We start from the raw sequence: 21,169 nt of genomic DNA on the forward strand, positions 1-21,169 counted from the left end.
CAAATGTTGCCCTCAGTTCATTCATCATAAATTTTGTCCCTCGATGTTGCCTCGGTAAATGATGATTTGTCCCCATTGCTAAGGTATCCTCGTCTGTTGCCTAAAGGTTAAAATGACTATTTTATCCTTCCCTTAGACTACCTGCCCTCTTTGTGGCATGGGACAGTCTTATGGCGAACGATTTCTCGATGACCCTTCACATCCAATTGAAAGACTTCCCGCCCTCTCGTGGTATGGATAGATCCTTTCGCCTGAAAAGCTAAAAGAACGTTTTTTTTTCTAAACTTAGGGTAAGTAGCTTTTAATTGCTTGCTCAATTCAAATTCAAACTCTTTTTCCACTAATTTTCAAATACTTTTTAACAAGGCTACCCTTATTTACAAGCTAAAGTCCTTAACGAAATCTTTTTACTATTCACACACTACTCTTTTCAAATAATTCAAACATTTTCAAAACAAAGTGAGCTAAGCAATTAAGAGCCCATGGATAACCATGGATGCAAAGGGTGCTTTACACCTTCCCTTTGTATAACTTACCCCCCGAACTCAAAATCTTTTCAAAAGGTCTTCTTCTGTTCTTTTAGCCTTTCTATAATTGGATAAAATAAAAGTCGGTGGCGACTCTTGCTATCCGCACATTTCGATGAAGTCAGTTCACCGTATTACACCAGTATTCTGTGCGCTTCGACCTATCGAACTGACATTCAGCGAAAATGCCGTCGGGTTAGTTGTACTGTATGTAGGCCCTAGTCCTCGTAATCCTGTCATATATGAATATGGCATTCCATATGGATTGTTTGGTCTCCAACCTTCGAAAGTCGATGATGGTCCTGGGGAAAATAACTGACTTGCAGCGTTTGTCGAGAAGGGTGGTGTCTCGCTTGCGTTGATGAATGGAGGCGCGGTGGTCGAACTCAAAACTGGTATAGTCCCTGTTGTCCCTGTAGTATTTTCGGGTGCCGTCTGGGAACTACCTATGGGTTCAGATCCTGTCGAAACTGGTATAGCCTGCACCTCTTGAGTAGAAGTCGAAACGTGCGTAGAATTTGTCGCTACTGTTCCTGACCCTTGTGGGGGATCTTGATTTCCCCCTCCACTGGCCACATTGACCATTTTCTTGTTGTACCTTCGTTTAGGAATCGGTTGTGCACTGTTGGTTAATTTACCGTTCCTAAGGTTCATACAAGGTCTTGATATTTTATAGACAAAACAAAACAATCAATTAAAACAATCTGTTTGACATTGTCCCACCGGGTGTGCCAAGTTGTTTACGATGATTTCCGGTAAACAACCGCTAGTCTTCCAAACTATAATAAATATGATTTGGTTACTCGCAAGATCGACTAGATTGATCCTAGGACATAGTCAAAAAGGTTGTTATTCATGATAGTTCGAATTATGTCTATGGTTGGCTTGTCTCGAAATAAGAAATACTTAATCAAAGAAATAAAGATTAACAATCATCTTGTTATACACGTAAATATAACATCAGCGAAGGTTAAGATAAAGATAAAATATAAAACAAAACTATAAAGTGCAAGAATCTTAAAGTATAGAAACGTAAATGCTTCGAAACTAAGTAGAATGAAGATAAAGAGTGCAGGAATGTAAATGACAGAAAGTAAACAAAATGAAATAATATCAAAAAGATACTTGAATAAAGAAAGTTACAAATGTATTTAAGATGGTGTTGGTTTCATACGTACATTTCTCAGCGAAACTCGTTCTCTTAACACTTGATACTTGAGCAATATGTGAGTGATTTGTACAAAATGAACACCCGGAATCCTAATACTAAGACCATTATTTATACTAATTTCGACCCTAACGGTCCTACACTAATTCGATGCCACGTTACTCACGAGAATCCTTGGGATGCCATCTGTCTTTGTGCAGTTATATAAACTACTTCGAAATTCAAATCCTCCCGCCTGAATCCTCTTTCGACGCGTGGCAACGTAATCAGAATCGAGAATGCCACGAAAATACGCTAAGCTTCAGTACTTTATATATTTCGTAAAAACGTTTAAGTCCCAAAAGATGATTCTTTTCGAATTTAGCTTCAGTGCTAACTGTCTCCATCCTAACTTAAACCATCATTCTCGAACATGGCCATTAGTAGCCATTTTTTATCTCAAAAGATGGTCATCAGTAACCATCTTCCTTCGAATTTCAAACCTTCGAAGGATATTCTTCCCAAACGAAATCTTCAGCTAACAGAAACATAGGCGTGGCTTTGTCTCCTTTGTGGATTCGGGAGCGGTGAACTAAAGGTTCATATTTTGAGGGCTTTGATCTTGTCTGGATCGGAAGCATGGCTCTAGTTTATAATCGGGAGCGATGAGCTTGATACTCACATGGTACCACATGCATTGAGTCACATTAATTGCATTCGAGTCACATTATGTGTTATGTGGTTATTTGAATTGATGTGAATTGCTTTGTGATAATTGGAAATTGTGCTTTGAGCAATAATTGTGGAACTTATTCAAATTATGAAGTGTGTGGAAATGATAATGCTATTGTATGTTATGTTGATTGTATATATATTATGTATTTATTATGATGTGAATTCCCACTCTTCTGTTTGAATGATGTTCATTGTGACATCGTTCAGGTTCCGATGAGTAGTGAGCTTGTCTGAGGATTTAGCCGAGGAGCTTTTGATTTATCGTTTTGATTAGGTAGTGAGTCAAATGCTCAGATCATGTAACACTTGGGGGTTTATTTGAACTCATGTTTTAATAATTGGATATTGTTATTTTTGTGGTATTTGATATGATATTTTGGATTCATGAAGTTGAAGGCTATGATGCCTAGCTTTCGAATTCATATGACATGTGTGTGTGTGTGTGTGTATATATGAGTTGATTATGTTATATGATTTGGTAGATGGATACAGTATGCGATATATTCATTGAAATTGCTTGAGATTTATTATTCCACGTGCGATATGCATAATGTATGAAAGCATGAAGTTTCAAATTGTGTTATCAGGTGATCATTGCATGTTTGTACTTTGTTTTGGGTTTTCATTGTGGTGAAAACAACATGTGACGCCCTTTATATTTTATGCATGTTAATACTCTGTGAATGTTTAATTATAATTTGGGGTTTAGAAAAGGGGTGTTACATCTCGCGCTACTCCTTTGCAAGAAGCCAACGTTCTTCAAAGCTTTAACTCGGTCGAATCCAAATTGAAAATTGTTGTCACCCGATAATACCCATTGATCCATCGTCTCACGCTACTCCTTTGCAAGACACCATCGTTCTTCATAGCTTTCACTCGCCTGAATCCAATTGCGAATTTTCGTTACCCAAGATTTACCAAATTGATTCATCGTCTCACGTTACTCCTTAGCAAGATACCACCGATCTTCAAAACTTTCACTCGATCAAATCCAATTTGCATAATCCAGTCCAAAACCTTCAAATCCCAATGATCTTGAAGGAAAACCCCAACTTGGTTTTTTTATTATCAAAACCCCCAAATAAATAATATGATCTTGGAGGACAAACCTCTTAGGTTTTTCCGGATGAAACCCCCATATATTCTCAACCCAATATACCGGTACACCGACCTAAATTGGACGATATCAACACAAATCTAGATGACACCCAAGCAAAAAATGATAATGTGTAGTTTGCTTATTTGTATGCGTAGATGAGAGGTTGAAGATGAAGAGCAATTTTTGCATGTGGTTATAGTTTCATGAAGTTTGTAATTATGCATGTATGAAGTATTTATAGTAGTATAGGTTGGAGGCAAAAAGAATGCTTAGAAATTGAAAAAGAATGCAATTTTTCAGAAACATTTTAGCATGTGTCGACATATATAAATGTAGGGGTGACAAAACAGGTCGTGGCCCGCCAGGCCAGTCCGTGCACCCGCCAAAAAATGGCGGGTTGGGTTGGGATTTTAGGTCCGCCGCTCGCCAAAGCCCGCCTCGTCAAAACCCGCCGCCCGCCATAACCCTCCCCGCTAATGCCCGCCACCCGCCGCCCGCCAAAGCCTGCCTCTCCTCCAAAATTCCCTCTTTTTTAGTTAATTCTAGTAATTTCAATTCTTGATGGTTTATTTTCTATATTTATTTGTAAATATATGTAATATTTTTTTAATTAAAATTTGTTAAAAAGTTGCTTTTATAAAAAATTGTTTTAAAAAATAAGTGAAAATTTAATTAAAAGGTAAAAACAACTATTAATATATTAAAAAATAAAAAAAATATAAATAAAAATAGGCGGGCAAGTTCGCCGCCCGCCAACCCGCCATCTTGGCGGGGCGAGCATGATTTTTATGCCCATTTCACTTGGCAGGCTTAAGGCGGGGGGGTGGGGTGGCGGGGGGGGGGGGGCTACCCGTTTTGCCACCCCTATAAATGCATGTGTCGACCTGTATTAGGTCATGTGTCGACACATTCAAACAGAAGTTACAGACTTCAAAACTGCAGCACATGTGTCGACCTGAAAATCATATGTGTCGACACATGAGAGTAATTTTGACATCATGTGTAGACCTAAAAAGGTTCATGTGTCGACGCATGCAAACAAAAGCTATATGCTTTATTCTTAAGGTACATGTGTCGACCTATACACTGCATGTGTCGACACATACACTTGTATTTTGAGTAAAAGTTTATTTTTAAAGCTTGCAGCTGATATTTAATGCCATGTAACTGATTTTTGATGCATGATACCTTTTTCAAACATATTCTAAGTGCATTTTAAGATCCTAATGCAAAGGTACACAATGATTCAAAGATACAATCCAATATACATAAGTGCTTAAGTTTTAACATCATGCAAAATACCTAATGGGCAAGTGCCCTTAACGCGAGAACAAACAACAAGATCGGTGAGATTATGAACGTTGATATATAGTTCCACTTGTAACACCCCTTTTCTAACCCCAAATTATAACATACAATTCACAGAGTAAGCATGCATAAAGTAGAAACGGCCCCACATGTTGATTTCCACAAAATAAAAATCCCAAAATAACATACAACATTCATAATATGCAAAGATCATATTGTAACACAATAATGTAAATCTCATGCTTCCATACATTATGCATAAACGCTTGTGGAAAACAAAATAATTTCTATCACAAAAATTCAATGAATATGTCTCATACCATATTCATCTATCAATTCGAAATAACATCAATATCCATGCTACTTAAATTCATAAATCTAGGCTACAAGGCCTTTAAAACAACATATCCAAATGTTAACATTTACATCCAAAATATTCAACAAAACATAAAGATAGCAATGTTAAAAATATAAGCATAAGTCAACGAAATTCCCCCCAAGTGTTACATGACCAGAGCATATGACTCGCTACCTAATCAAATAACAAAACTCAAAGCTCTTCGGCTAAGCCACGAACAAGCAACTACTCGTCGGAACCTGCACGTTACCAACAAAGGGTAACATTCAAACCGAAGGGTGAGAATTCAAATTATTATAGAAAACATAATAATGGGAAATACAAAACATAAACAAGCATACATTTCATAATTCATCACTCTTCTCAAAATAGACAATTCATATACCATATATCAATCATCATGCAAAGCAATCTCATAGATACAAAAACAATCACATAGCACACATTGTGACTCGAATGTATAAATGTGATTCAATGCATGTGGTACCATGTGAACCCAAAGTTTCACCGCTTTCCGATTCAATATCTAGAATCCAAGCCACGTTTCCGATCTGGACAAGATCAAAGCCAATACGCCTATCTCCAATTAAGGATCACGTCTTCTACGCCTATTTCCATTCAAGGATCAACATATCTTACCATGTGAACCCAAGTTTCACCGCTTCCACCATAAAGCCGACCATGCTATGAATGTATGTACAAATACCAATATTATATGCAATTAAGATTATCTCATCAATCTTAACTTACCGCATACCACAATAATCCAACTCTATGAATTATCCGCCAATTGTACACAATATTCACAACACAATTAACAATTACAACAAAGTACTACTACCATCATATATCCAATCACAATTATCATGAATATATTACCACACATCATACCAACAATTGTTATTCGCCACATACCAAAACATAACGCACACAAGACAATTACATGTTATTTCACATAAAAACATCATAATTAATCAATCAAGTGCTAATCAATTCTATTCTATCATATAGAACATCACAATAGCTTCCTAACGCTTCAAACGATGCATAAAAAGGAGTTACGAGTCAAAAGATACAACATTTCAAAGTTTGGAAGAAGTTTTACAAAACAGGGTCCGCTTAGCGACCTTCCAGCGGGCTTATGGAAATGCAATTTCAATAACCCAACTTGAAGCGGGCTTATACAGACTAAAAACAGAAACTTTCAATTTTCGCAGCTCCGCTTAGCGGGCCTGCGCATTTTTCAAATTTTCACTCAGCATCTGCTTAGCGAGCTAGGGACCGCTTAGCGGACATGCGATTTTGCAGAAAAAAAGCCAGAAAACTCATAACTGCGAAAATCACATCCCACTATTCAAAAATACTTCTAGTCACAAATAAACAGCAAAAGCAATTAATAGTCATCATCATTTAACAACATCCATTATCAAAATCATGTTTAATCATATAAATCCATAGAAATAGCATAAAGCCTAACTTTTCTATGTTTTCATGAAATTTCAAAGATGAAGAGAATCTATAGCAACTTGAATTCTAACTCTTACCTTTAGTTCAAATCCACCCTCTTGATGAAAATCTACAAATCCCTCTTTTGCTCTTCTCTTGCCTCTTTCTCTTTTTTCTATCTTTTCTCTTTTCTAAATCTAGGTTATCTCACAATTTTCTCTATTAGCTCTTAGTTGTTATTGGGCTTAACCCATCCAACTATCCTTTCTAATTCATTTAGGCCCATTAACTAACTTACTATATTTCTACCAACTACTAATTAACTAAATTAACACATTATCACATAATTAAATAATTATCACTCAAACAATAACTAAATAAATCAAACAAACATCAAAACATCAAATAATCCTAATTAAATAAATATCTAATAAAAATAGGATGTTACACCACTTACTGACGCTAGAGATGAAAATTCTTTTCATCCAACTTTTGCGCGATTTTGAGCGAAAAATGTAATGACAGGAATCATCGGCCGCTAACGTTGTCGTCGACGTCATAGCAAGGGAAACATGATTGGAGGAAGGAGACGAGACATGTGGAGTAATCTGTGACATGGTTCGACTCAACAATCTGATACCATATTAGATTGTAGTGTGGAGGTTTTCATTTATGTTATAACAAAGTTTCATTAATATTGAATGTAAGTTACAAATACACACTTATTACCTTATATAGAGCAACCTAGGAAACCTAGTATAACAGGTTAAACCTTTCCTAAACTGACAATTGTCAGTCTTAGTAATTACAATAGATGTGAAAATGTTAGCTATGCTATCTTTACATCCAATAAACATAGCCTTAGGCTTTGCTAACGAGTTATTTTAAATGGTTTTGAAGAAAAAAATTAAGTGATCAGGGGTATGTTTTGATTAATGGAACATAACAGAGCGGAACGAAATTGAACATAACGAAATTGAACATAACGAAATTGAATGATGCAGAGCAGAATGAGATGGAATAAAGATCTCACTCTATTGTTAGACTATTTTATTAAAAATATCTCATTTCATTGCATATAATCGGATAAATAAAAAATGAAGGATGAAAAAGAATGAGATAAAATAGATTACATCATGTTTCATTCTATTTCATTCATTATTTACAAATCTAATCCATAAAATCTCATTATTTACCATTTAATTTCACTATACTCCACCAACTTTCATCAATCCAAATATATCCTAAAAATCAGTTTGATTTAGCGTTGGATTTTATGGAAGCTAATGTTTGTAGCTTCACCATTTTCACCATAAAGACACATAAATTGCTAAAACTTACAACTAACTATAAGTCTATATTTTGATATATATATTTGATTTTTTTAAAAGAACATAATAAACGACAATACAATACTTCAAACACAATTAATCATTGTCAATTTGTCAGTGTCACTACCCACACACATGAATAAAAAAAATTATCATCATTTCTAATTCATACTAAATTTAATTTTTTGATGCACTTATTCATAATAACTGAAAAGTCCAATTACATTCACATAAAAAAAAGAGTAACTGAACTCTAACCAAATAATCAAACATAATTACCCCGAACCTAAACGGTGCGTTTAAGTTCACGAATTAAGAAATCAATCTTCACTGTACACAGAGAGAGTGTAAGAGTTTCCAGCACAGATTCAGATCGAGATTGAAGTGAATTGGTTGATCGTACTTGGTGGTTGCATCACGCAACTCCACTTCTTACAATCAATCCTCTTTGCTTCAATTCAAATCAGGTATTCATTCTCGATCCTTCAAATTTTCCATTTTCCATTTCTCAAATCCTCGATCAATTCGCAAAAACTCTTAAACCCTAGCCACTGATTTCGAGTTTTGCAGGTTTTGAAAATCTTACAAACATGAATTTCTTGATGCGTTCCGCAACACACGTACATTCAGATAAAGATAAAGATAAAGCTAAACCTTCATCGATTCCGGAGCCTCGTGTTGATGCGCTTCCTCCTCCTTCTCCTCCTCCTCGGCCTGTTCATGGCTCTCACTCTTTGGAGAGTTTGTTGTCGGAGAATCCGTATGCGAGGTATGGTACGACGGTGGAGCAGTTTGAGGGAGAGATGGATGGGGAGAATGGAGTTTGTGATTTGAAAAATGAGGCGAGTTTGTTGGCTAAGCATTTGGATGTGGCGGAAGAAGAAGGATGGATTGCTATTCCTTATAGTATGTGTTACTGTTTGATTGATTACTCACTAAACACAATTAGTGTATTGGTGTTATGTTATTGATTTGATCCTTTGAATAGTGTATGTTAAACTTGTTAGAATAATTGATATGTTGTTATATGTGTTATGTTTTGGTGTGCTGTATTCTATAAAGAGGAGAGATCTTGTATTGGGATGAAACAGTTGGTTAATTTTAGTTTGGTTAGAATTAGAAAGGTGGAACCAGAGCCGTCTCAAACTTTTGAGAGACCCTGTATAAGAAGCTGAAGTTAACTTCAGTTAGTCATGAATTTTTTTAAGGGGTCCTATTTAACAGTAAATTAACTGGGGAATATATGTGTATGGAGGTCTTTTTTTCTATAGCTTAATCATGAAAAGTGTGAAGCCTTGTGTTGTAGGGCCACCTTGCGCACCTTCAAAGACAGCCTTGGGTGGAACCAACTGAGTTGAGGATTGTTGTTATCATTTTGTTCTGTTTTCTTCACTTGACAATACCCAGGGTTGACATTTTCGAGTTTGACTAAGCTTTACGAATGTTTTTTATTATTTATTTGTGTTTTAGAGGGATTTGGATTCTTTGTAGTCGTGCATTCACGAAGTTGGTTATCGGTTGTTAGATTAAGATTAGACTGATCATATTTCGAGATTTATTTAAATTTTGATTTGGTGATGTTAGAATATGAGCTGTTTGATTTTCATCTAATGGTGGGTCAAGATCCCTTGACTGCGTGATTGTATGATTTCTCTGACTACGCGGAATCTGGGTTCGTTTTAGAGATAGAACGTTATAGAATACAAGATTAAAACGAGGTGCATAACATTTTCATCATTTTAATCATTCTAATGTGGGTGGTAGTACTGAGGAGGACTGAACAAAACTGTTTAATTCAGTTATGATTGTTTGTCAAATTCTACTTCAGTGGCAACTGAGTTTCGAATGAGTGAAATTATGAGGACAAGATGATTTTGATTGGCATTCATTTTAGAAGGGTAGTGTTTATAATTTGAAGTTAGGGGAATATTTTTTATTGTCTTTACTTTTAGATTGTCTGTTCAGTTTGTCCTAACTTGATATGTTTCTTTCCATCTTTTAACAGAAGAGCTTCCTGAAGACTGGAATCACGTATCAGATATCCAATCCCTGCGTACTCTAGACCGTTCCTTTCTCTTTCCTGGTAAGACTCTTTTCTTCTTTGGAGCACAATTCTCTGTGTAAAATATGTTTATTGATCTGTCAGCTCGTACAGAAAGTTACATGGACCTAATTTATACTTATAACTCAGGTGAACAAGTTCATATTGTGGCATGCTTGTCTGCATGTAAGCAAGACACAGAGATTATCACCCCCTTTAAAGTTGCTGCCGCGATGAGTAAGAATGGCATAGGTCACAGCCCTAACAAAGAAAACGGGAACATCGAGCACAGAAATAATTCAGTTGCTGGAGAAGAGCAACTTAGTTCTAGTGGTCAAGATGAGAACAAGGAAAACCTGCCAAAGGCAAAGGCTGATCACCCATCAGATGTTTCTTCTGGTGAATCCCTTCTAAGAATGGAGGTTCATAAAAGACAGACTGCATCGTTGTTGGACAAATTCAAGAGTTCACACTTTTTTGTGAGGATTTGTGAGTCTGATGAGCCACTTTGGTCTAGACACGGTTCTTCCAAAAAATCCATCTTCTCTGAAACAAATGGCCAAAAGATCTCATCAATTGAAGTGAAAGAAACTGTAAAACATGAGTCTTCTATTAGTGCAGTTATTGATAGGGCAAATTTTGATGCAACTATTTCTGGTGGAGTGGCGAGGAATTCTGTGAAGTGTTGTGCCCTACCTAATGGAGACATAGTGGTATGTGCCATAATGTTGATTATTTTCTGGTTCAATTTGGGATTCTCCTCTTATTCCCTTTTGATCACTAAAAGTTTTCATTTTCCTAACATGCACACTTACTAGCAGCTTGATCGTCTTTTACTTAAAATATAAAATCATTTGTAACTTCTAAACGGTATCTGTATGTGCGTACATGCACCAATGCCTTGTGTATATTAAGCTATAAGTAACTCTTAGATGCAAAACATGGAATCCAGTTCATTTGTCTATCCTGATTGTAAAAGGCATAAATGAGGTTGTGCTATGAGTTGTTGCATACTCAGCTCTGTTTTGTCTTGTAACTGCATTATCAACATTTAAAATCCATATATTGCTCTATGGAATTCGGAGCGAACAATTTCTATATGCTACTTGGGCTGTTAAGGAGTATATTAACTTATGTAACTATCATTGTTAATTACTACCTCCGTTCCTTTTTATAAGAGAAAATGCACTTTTTAGATTCATTGAATAATCAATGTATCTAGTCTATAAAGAGACCAAATACATTAGTTATTCAATGAACCTAAAAAATGACTTGTCTCTTATAAAAAGGAACGGAGGTAGTATTAATGAAATTTCTAGGACATACATTTTGTGTTGGGAAATTGTTGCACTAATCTAGTTGGCTTCTTCTCTTAAATGAACACGAGCATTTATCAAGTTTTGAATATATTTCATGGGCGTTTTCCATGTTTGTTTAATACTTCGAAAGATCTTGGTGAAGTATTCCTGTGAAACTCATGTGGATCATTAAATGCATTTTTTATAACTTTTGTGGCATATTTTGTTTTCAATACACAAAATCCTCCTAAATATGCATGAATAATCTCATTTGCTCAGATTACTGATCTGATTCTATTTTCCTGTTTGGAAGGATCCAGGTTCTTTTACAGGTGAATGTTGGTGTTAATTTTCTTAGAGACCCTTGTATAGAAATTCTTCAATATGAAAAATATGAAGGGAAAATATTGTCTTCTGAGAGCCAGGGCAATTCACTTTATACAAATCAGGATCCATGTGGAGACCTATTGAAATGGATACTTCCATTAGATAACAATCTTCCCTCTGGGTCTCGCCCATTATCTCCCTCTCCTTTGCCTACAAACTCCGGAACCAGTAGCACCTCTCAGAAGTACAATTCTTCACCCTCATCTGGCCCTCAGATATTCTCTTTTGGAAGCCATTTTAGAAGTTACTCCATGTCATCATTACCCCAAAATACTATTCCGCCGCCTGGTCCTTTGAAAGCAGCTAGTTCTAAGCCAGATTTTGACATTGATGAGTGGGACCAGATCTCATCTCAGAAGTTTTTAAGGAAAAAAAATGAGGCTGAAGAACTTTTATCTTTTCGAGGTGTCTCATTGGAGCGAGAAAGATTTTCTGTTTGTTGTGGATTGCAAGGTATCTATACCCCAGGAAGAAGGTGGAGAAGGAAACTTGAAATAATACAACCTGTAGAGATTCATTCTTTTGCTGCTGACTGCAATTCAGAAGATCTTCTGTGCGTTCAAATAAAGGTTTGAACTTTCATACCTTTTTTTTTGGGTGTGTGGGTGGGGGAAAGGCCATTTATACTATCAACTGTTGCCGGCTTCTGTTTTTTATTAATATTTTTTAAGTTGTTCTTCAGAATATTGCTCCTGTACATGCTCCGGATATTGTCATATTTATTGATGCCATTACAATTATATTTGAAGAAGCAACAAAAGCTGGACCACCGTCATCATTACCATTTGCATGTATTGAAGCTGGAAACGACCATTCTTTACCAAATTTATCCCTCAGGTTGTTATTCTTATTATTTTTCTTAATGTTGTCTGTATTGTTCAATATCTGATATCATGCTGCGCACCCTTCGTTAATTAGTTCTATATATTCTCTTATTGAGTAATCCTAACCCTGCCAAAGAGGGGGAAATTGTTTCAAGATGCTATGTAATCTATCCCCTTGCCCTCCTGCAAATTTGGGAGGAATAATTATTCTAACTTTTCGCAAAGTAAGGGAGGAGGGTCCAGTTCTTCTAATGTATATGAATCAATTCCCCCTCTTCTTTTGGTAAGAGTTGTTCCTTCCTATAGCTTCTTCCACTGTTACCCCAATCCAAACATTAGCTTTACTAAAAAAGCTTTCCCAACTTTGCGCTGCTGTTATTGTTCCAGGGATTTAGCTGATAGGATGCAAGAGTAATTTAAATTAATATATTAAGATGAACTGTGGTTTGAATTTATTAAGAGAATCTGTTGGACAGGTATCATTTCATGTAATTGACGCACGCCTCTTCCGGCTAGAGGCAAGTAAGTGGCTTTGAGGGTGAGTTTTTGTGTTTAGACAATTTTGTAAAAAAAAAACTTTTTTTTCTTCGAAAAAATTGTGGAAAACATTTGAAAAAAAGGTATACTTTTTTTTATAAGATAAAAGAAGAAGAATGTAGGTATGAATAGGAATTGATTTTTGTTTTTGAAAACTACCAGCATCTAATGGACTTTTATTAGTAACATGATATCAATTAGAAAAAGGAGAATAAGATATGGTTGACCAGGCAAACGAAATTTACAGAAATATTTTACTAGTATGAATTTATGCTGCTGTTCAGGCATTAGGATAAGGAAGACTAAATTCAGTTTTAAGTATTAAACTAGATTCATGGAGCTAGATAAGTTAGAGATGGGGCATGCAAGGTCATGAATTTTATTAGAATGTAATTTCCTGTTTATCTACTTTAATTAGTTAGTGTCTTACAACAGCTACAATTCTCTCTAATGAGAGCTGTAACTCATAACATCTTAGTTCAGTTGGTATTCCTACTGTACCATATTTATAATTGTTTGTATGAACAAATGTATAAACATGGTCAAGGTTTAAGTGGAGTGGGGTGTAAAGATAGAAGGGTAGAATAATGTGGAGTAAGTATTCGAGGAAGTTAGCTAAAGGATGAACAATTAGAGAAATAGGGAAAATAGAAAGGTTTCATTAAGAGAATTTTATAGTTTGTGTTTAAGGGGAAACCCTTTGTGAAGGGGCAATCCTTAGAAGCGTATGACTTTTGCCTAACCAGAAGTAATACAGAGTATATGGAATGTAAGTTTAGCAAAAGGAGTGGTGTTTCTAACCTAGAGGTCAAAGTTGAAGATCATATCATACCGCGGGTTACATGGTTTAAATATCTTGTATCCATAGTACAAAATGATGGAGAAATAGACGGAGACGTAAACCATCAAATTAAAGCTGGTTGATTGAAATTGAGGAGGACCTCAAGTGTTTTATATGACAATAAAGTACCACTCAAATTGAAGGAAATATTCTATCAGATAGATGTAAGACTAGCAATATTGTACGTGGTGGAATACTGGGCGGTAAAGAACCAATACAAAAATAAAATAAGTGTAGCAAAGATAAGGATGTTGAGATGGATGTGTGGTATGATTAGACGAGATAAAACTAGAAATAAAAATGTCAGAGAGAATGTTGGGATAACACCCAAGTAGAAAAGATGGTGGAAAATAGACTTGGTGGGTTGGATGTGGGTTTACCCATAACCCAATTATTTTGAATGGATTTTCATTTTTGAAAACCGTATTCACCCAATAACCCAACCCTGGGTCGATTTGGGTGGGTTTTAATGGGTTTATTGGGTTTATCCAACCCATGCGCACCCCTAGACTTGGGTGGTTTGGACATGTAGAGAGAAAACCTATGGACTCTGAAGTAAGAAAAGTAGATCATATGGAGGGTAATTAAACGACTAGACGTAGAGGAAGACCTAGAAAAACGGTAAGAGAAACTTATTAGGAAAAGATCTTGAGTTTGACGAGTTGGATAGAAACATGGTTTTTGATATAACATTATGGTGTAATTTGATCCATGTAGCAGATCCCACTTAGTGGGATAGAACTTGGTTGTTTTTAGTTGTAATGTTCTATCATATCATATGTTCAACCATAACATGTTCAACCAGATCTCAATAACTTCCAATAACACATGTTCAACAAGATCTAAATAACTTCCAATATCATATGTCATGAAACATCACTCTATCAAACTATTGATCTCTAAGTCTTTCATAGTAGTTTTTCCTAGATTTTTTATTCATCTACCTCCAGCGACTATAATGAGTGGGTTGTGTAGGGCAGTCAACAAATTAGTTGGCGGTGAATGCAAAACTTAGTTGAATATCTATGGCATAATAAGGCATAAAATAATCCAAAAAATTTCCTTGGAGAATACCATGTTTATTTTTGTTTATGGACCAAGAATATTTTCCACTCATAATTTGGGAAAAAAATGTGTATCACATACACATGGCTATGTAAAGTCGGAAAGAATTGTTCCGAATGAATTGTTTATTTCTGCTGAATATGGCTCATATAAATAGTGTTTACAGTATAACAACTTTACATAAATAGATTCATAAAATTAGCAACAACTTAATTAGCTTGATACTATCTAATTAAAATAATTAAATCTAATAACTACCGGAATAAAATAATTAATTAGCAATCCTAATAATATCTTCGACACTATGTATCTTGGGGTTGGATCAATCTGGTTAGCTTGGGGTTGGATGAAGAGGATGTGAAATTCAGAATTTGGTTTATGCAGTTAACTCTACTATTCTTCATCTTATTAGAAGTTTCTAATTACAGGAGAGGTGAGGAGCACTCTTTCATCCTTAAACCTGCAACATCTGTTTGTAATCATCTAAAGGTTCTGGATGAAAGTCCCCACTTTTCAAAGTTGCAATCTGGAAGCTCGGCATCAAAATCAAGTCTTTCTTCCAATAGTCTTGACAGAAGTAAGATTTCTTCTATTGACGATCAGTATGCAGTTATGGTGTCATGTCGATGCAATTATACAAGTAAGCCTTTGGCCCCCTTTGATTTGTTCGGTTATACCATATAAAGGTGCTAACTAGTGTTCTTTTCCCTCCGTTTGTTCTTAATAAAGCATCAAAATTATTTTTTAAACAACCAACCAGTTGGCGTCCACGTATGCCGAGGGATATTATGATTTCTGTTGCATCTGAGATATCAGGAGAGTCTCCAGGACCTTATGAAAGAAATTCCCAACTTGATGTGCAGGTTAATATATGTTTTATGTTTTGACTATCTTGAGTTGGGATCTTGCATTAATGCTCATATTTTGTTTGCTATGATTATTCTCCTAAAATTACAATTAGATTAATCTAAATGCCATTTCTTTGTCAGGTTTTAACTCTTCAAGCTTCGAATTTGACATCTGAGGATCTAACATTGACAGTGCTTGCTCCAGCATCTTTTATTTCACCCCCTTCAGTGGTTTCACTGAGTTCACCAGCCACTCCATCGAGTCCTTTTATTGGTTTCACAGAATTTTTGGGAAGGATAAGTGACGATGGCAGACCTCAAACAGTTTCTAAGAATGATGATGTCATCCCTAATTCTGGTGTGAGTTGTACACATCTGTGGCTCCAGAGTAGAGTTCCACTGGGGTAATATATTATGTTTTGTTTTTATTTGTGGTTTTGTTTTAAGTTTAAATGGGTACTGATCAATTTAAAACCGTGTATTCTCCACATCAGATGTATCCCATCTCAATCCACATCCACTATTAAGCTTGAGCTACTCCCATTGACTGATGGCACAATCACGCTCGACTCTTTGCAAATTGATGTCAAAGAAAAAGGTATGGATCGACACACATTTGGATGATGCCATTTATTGTTAGTAAAGTAGATGTTTGGGAAATTGTACCTAGTGAGGTGTTGGTCCCTGAATTATGCAATGCAATGTATTATGGTGGACACAATCACCCTTGATGCAGCTGAACCTGTATCAAAATAATTTACTTTTGCTTTGCCCATTTTATTTAGTGCCCCATGACTTGAATTTTTTTCCAGATATCTCAAGATATTAAAAACTGCATCCTTATGTGACCTTCGGGCGGATGAAATGAATTAATTGATGACACTTCCTGGGTAGAAAATGTTTGGACATATAAATTAGATAGTTAAATCACCAATACTATTTAAACTCACGGGGATTTCTCAATCAGATTATAACTGCCATCATCTGGAGCATGTTTAAGATTTTGAGCGTCATTTGGGTCCATCCTCTGTTATTTATTCTGCATTGTAATTTGTTTCCTGTTTTCTATAGTTGTTTACTTATTTCCATGTGCAAACTGCCAAGCATACATTCTTACGTATATATCTCTCAAATATTTTTACCATGTTTGGCTTAACATACATTCTGGTTTTGAATAGGTGTTACCTACATCCCTGAGCGCACACTAAAGATAAATGCAACATCTAGCATTTCTAAGGGGATTATTTAGTACAGACAAGTCGGTTGAATTTCATTGAACATGTCATCTGGCGCTGTAGAGGTAAAATGGGATGATTTGTTTGCTTGCATTTTAGAACTGCACTTGTGACTTGCAACTTGCTCCCAGTGGCACGAAAGTATCTTCCCTTACTAGAGCGTTCTGATGGAGTTGGTGTGATTTGTTTGCTTGCGTTTTAGAACTGCAGTTGGGACTTGCTCTACGAAATTATCTTCTCTTAATAGAGCATTGTGATGGAGTTGGTGTGTTGATTTATTTTAGAAATAGAGCTTCACTTGTGTATTGTAAACCATGAGGTTAAGATAGATGATTGTTTCATACCCCTTTTAAGGGGAAGAGTGTAATCTTTATAGATAAATCTATTTTTTTACGAAGATGTACGTATGTGACTTCATATTTAAAGTATTGTGGCATCTGAATCATGGCAGCGGAAGGAAAGCATTGTAACATGGATTTTATTTTATTCAAATTAATACACATGGTTGATGTGTCTCAAGTTGCCGAAGGCATGCACAAATTCGTAATTGTTTTTTGCTGAAGTTTTTTCTATGTCGAGAATTCTAAAGTATTAGGCTTACCCTTATTCAATGTAAATATAACTCATTAACGATCTAGTAAATATATCCTGATTATACTTGAAATTGGAAGTTTAAATGAGAGCTTATATCAAATTAATTGGAATATCAATCTGTTTTGATAGTCATGACGACAGTATTAAACTAAGTTTAAGTTATTGATTTTAGTCTGTTTGAGATATAGGATCAATTCTAAACCGGTCTCATCAAGCACAACTTTTTAAATGACTATGGAAAGCATTTCTTTCATTTTTTTTATTGTTTTAGTTTATAACTTAAAATAACTACAATAATCATTTACATGTCAATTAAGCTTAATATTATAAATGAGAAAATATTTATTTTACTCTTTATATTTAACTCCATGTAAAAGTTGAGTAAAATTACACCATGCAAATACGTCATATATCACTACATACTTTAGGAAGAACGAGTTACAAGACCTATGAAATCACTCAGCTTCAGACATGATCAGAAGAGAAAAAAGACAAACAAAACACTATACTACACTGTCTTTGCTACCAATATTCACACACCAACATCTCTATTTGAGTGAAATTCATATCAGATCCTACTATTTTATGAGAAATCCATTATTAAAGTGATGGAAAGATTGTGTTGCTATTAAGAAAATTTCATTCTATAGACAAGCCGTCTATAGACGAGACCGGATGAATACTTTTTTCTCATCTTTCTGTATTAGATTAATTCCCTTAAAGCCATTATCACCCATTTTGTTTGGAGGCTGTGAATCTTCAACAAGTTTGTTTGATGTTTTGTACTGCTGCTTTATATTATTCATCTCTTCCTTCTCTTCCCCCACTTTTGTTTCAAAAAGGAGTTCATTTGCAACCTTTTTATCAAGGTGTTTCTTGGTCTTCAATGGCGTCGACATTGGTATATTTATCAGTTCTTCCCGTACCATCTTATCTGCATGCTTTCTACCTGCAATAAGCATAGTAATGATATTTGAGGAATTCCTTGAAGCATTAAAATCTTATGTGAAAAGTAATGGCATTTAATTGAAAATAATCAACTTAGGTTGTTAGGACATGGAGAACATTTTAGATTTCATAGTAAAGAGAGTAAATTAAATAGAAGTAGTCCAATTACTAAAGGCAGAGAAAGAACAAGAACAACCAAGGAAAAGCTATAAAAAAATACTTAGAAGTCAAATGTTTAACTAAAAATATGATAAGTAAAAACACATTATAAAATCGTTTGATCTCACATAGATGATTGGCATAGTCACAAATCAATGGTAATCTTATGACATAGTATCAGAAAATCGATGACAAGGAGCATTTATCAAAAAACAAATTCACGACAAGGAGGAATGCATCATCAAAAAAGAGACAGGTTGCATTTGAGATTCAAACAATCAACAAAACATTTACACGATCTTTAAATCAAACCAGATAAACTTCCCCAGAACTTATAACCAAAGAGAAGTTGAAAAGGTTTTACAACTACTTATAAGTTATAACTTACAGTTACAGTCAACTTTTACAAAACCCTGTCATCTTCTTCTCCATAAGCACTTGTAAGAGTTCTCCCTCAAGTAAAGAATCAAATACTAATCTCACCTAATGATAGCCCGTATTAGCTAGAAGCTAATTCTAAATGATCAAATTCAGTTTGGACAAGTTTTTAATCAATTAGTTATGGAATTAAAAAGAAGGGTTTGATCCGCGGTGTGAACAAATACCTCTTTCCGAATTAACTATTAAAATTTCCCATCAAAATAAAAAAATGTAAACTTTTGTGCTTTTCATAATCTATGTCATCCAATTTATTTACATTACTTATTCCAACCATCATTTGGGCTGGCCTAAGCCTACTTATTTTTGTTGAATGTTTGATCTTAAGCCTAAAGAATCATAAAAAAAATGTAAACTTTTGTGCCTTTCATAATTTATGTCATCCAATTTATTTACATTACTAATTCCAACCAAGATTTGGGCTGGCCTAAGCCTACTTATTTTTGTTGAATGTTTGATCTTAAGCCTAAAGAATCATCACGAGAATAAAGTGTAGCAGAGCTGAGGATATTGCAGTAGATGTGCGGTAAGACTAGACAAGATAAAATTAAAAATGACAATATTTGAGAGTGTTGGAGTAACACCAATAGTAGAAAAGATATTGAAAAATAGACTCCGATGGTTTAGGCATGTAGAGGGAAGATTTGTGGATTCTGTGGGGGTAAGAAGAGTAGATCAGAGAAGTTAAACAACTAGAGGTAGAGGAAAGTCTAGAAAAACTACAAGCAAAGTTATTAAGAAAAATCTTGAGATTAACAATTTGGATAGAAACGCAGTCCTAGATAGTACTTTGGCGGAAGTTGATCCATGTAACTGATGCACTTGTTCTTTGATCTAAGCCTACATTCATCACAAATCAAAGTCTGTTTTTATTCTAACCCTAGACCTCTATCCCTCAATCCCCTACTGACTTGGGCGTGAGAGCATCAAAGACTATGCACTTCGGCCCCACCGCTGCACCGGGGAGTATAGCCACCATGCATTCCGATAATCTTTCACCATCTCTTCCCGTCATAAAATCATTAATTTCAGGTTTATAACAGAACAACATGCAGTTAAACTTATAAAAACCTTCGGAAATTAAAATCCAAAAAAACTAATTTTAAATCAAACATCTACAATACATGATTAATCTAATTGGAATAGAAAGATAAAAACTAACAACAATGAAACTATATACCATGCAATCATACAACTCCTAACTGAAAAAAATAAATAAATCCAGTAATCAGACCAAGGTAAAAACGATTCCAATATTCAGAAAAACAACGGAATAAGATCCATTTCGGTATCAAAAGGATGATCCCGAAAATAACGGAAAAAGATTTGGATTAGAGCGAGCGAGAAAGAAAAACCGACCAGGGATGATTTTGAGGTAGCCGTCGACGGCGGAGTCCACGGCGAACTTGAAGAATTCTGCAAGGATCTGGCTTAACGAGTGGCGGCCATCAACGTTGGACACGGCGGGGGGCATTCCGGCGATGAGTATCTTTCAATTCCGATTGGATTTTTATCGGGCAAATCAAGGTGTGTGGTTGCGTTTTGCTTTCAATTTTGTTTTATTTATGACATAATTTTGTTTATTTAAAGTAAATAATATAAATTTTGTATAATATAAAGCATTTAAATATTTTTTAGTCATCGATTCTACTTTTTTTTTAAAAAATAAATAATAATTAAATGTTAAATTAACTATGTATTCATAATTCACATAAAAAAAAACTATGTATTCGTAATTAAATACAATATTAAATTATAGGAGTTAATTTATTTATTAACTCTTTGTCTCTCTCAGTATATCCATTATCTAAAGTGTCAAACTCAAACTACTTGTTTTTCAAACAAAATAAACTAAAAAAATATTAAACAATAAAATATAACATAAAAATAAAATAATAATTAATAAAAATTCATATTTAATTTAAGTATTAATACAAAAGTTTAAATATTTTGATAAAATACAAAATATTGAATCTCCATTATACTTGTTCATCAACTTCAGG

General features: G+C 34.9%; 2 protein-coding genes across 2 annotated transcripts; one reads left to right on the forward strand and one right to left on the reverse strand.

The window, feature by feature from the left end:
* Positions 1-8,209: 8,209 nt before the first annotated feature.
* Positions 8,210-17,455, forward strand: LOC131631075 (uncharacterized). The gene is made up of 11 exons (XM_058901859.1): positions 8,210-8,418; positions 8,522-8,857; positions 9,957-10,034; positions 10,143-10,705; positions 11,611-12,246; positions 12,360-12,514; positions 15,373-15,584; positions 15,674-15,807; positions 15,934-16,196; positions 16,287-16,390; positions 16,971-17,455. Exons 2-11 carry the CDS (start codon positions 8,542-8,544, stop codon positions 17,039-17,041), a joined length of 2,532 nt encoding a protein of 843 aa, XP_058757842.1. The 5' UTR covers positions 8,210-8,418; positions 8,522-8,541; the 3' UTR covers positions 17,042-17,455.
* A 490-nt stretch (positions 17,456-17,945) lies between these two features.
* LOC131631076 (uncharacterized) lies at positions 17,946-20,732 on the reverse strand. Its single transcript, XM_058901860.1, has 2 exons — positions 20,526-20,732; positions 17,946-18,570 (listed from the first exon to the last, which is right to left on the reverse strand). Exons 1-2 carry the CDS (start codon positions 20,638-20,640, stop codon positions 18,281-18,283), a joined length of 405 nt encoding a protein of 134 aa, XP_058757843.1. The 5' UTR covers positions 20,641-20,732; the 3' UTR covers positions 17,946-18,280.
* Between the last annotated feature and the right edge of the window lie 437 nt (positions 20,733-21,169).

The sequence above is a fragment of the Vicia villosa genome, unplaced genomic scaffold (genome assembly GCF_029867415.1).
Source record: "Vicia villosa cultivar HV-30 ecotype Madison, WI unplaced genomic scaffold, Vvil1.0 ctg.000764F_1_1, whole genome shotgun sequence".
NCBI lineage: Eukaryota > Viridiplantae > Streptophyta > Magnoliopsida > Fabales > Fabaceae > Vicia > Vicia villosa.

What these genes read in the sequence shown, in the direction of transcription:
- LOC131631075 (XM_058901859.1), top strand. Translation starts at nt 8,542, where the DNA reads ATGAATTTCTTGATGCGTTCCGCAACACACGTACATTCAGATAAAGAT. An exon ending in TACCTAATGGAGACATAGTG is followed by an intron (nt 10,706 to 11,610) that starts GTATGTGCCATA and finishes GGAAGGATCCAG; the next exon opens with GTTCTTTTACAGGTGAATGT. An exon ending in CAGAGTAGAGTTCCACTGGG is followed by an intron (nt 16,197 to 16,286) that starts GTAATATATTAT and finishes TCTCCACATCAG; the next exon opens with ATGTATCCCATCTCAATCCA.
- LOC131631076 (XM_058901860.1), bottom strand. Translation starts at nt 20,640, where the DNA reads ATGCCCCCCGCCGTGTCCAACGTTGATGGCCGCCACTCGTTAAGCCAG. An exon ending in CTACCTCAAAATCATCCCTG is followed by an intron (nt 18,571 to 20,525) that starts GTCGGTTTTTCT and finishes TGCTTATTGCAG; the next exon opens with GTAGAAAGCATGCAGATAAG.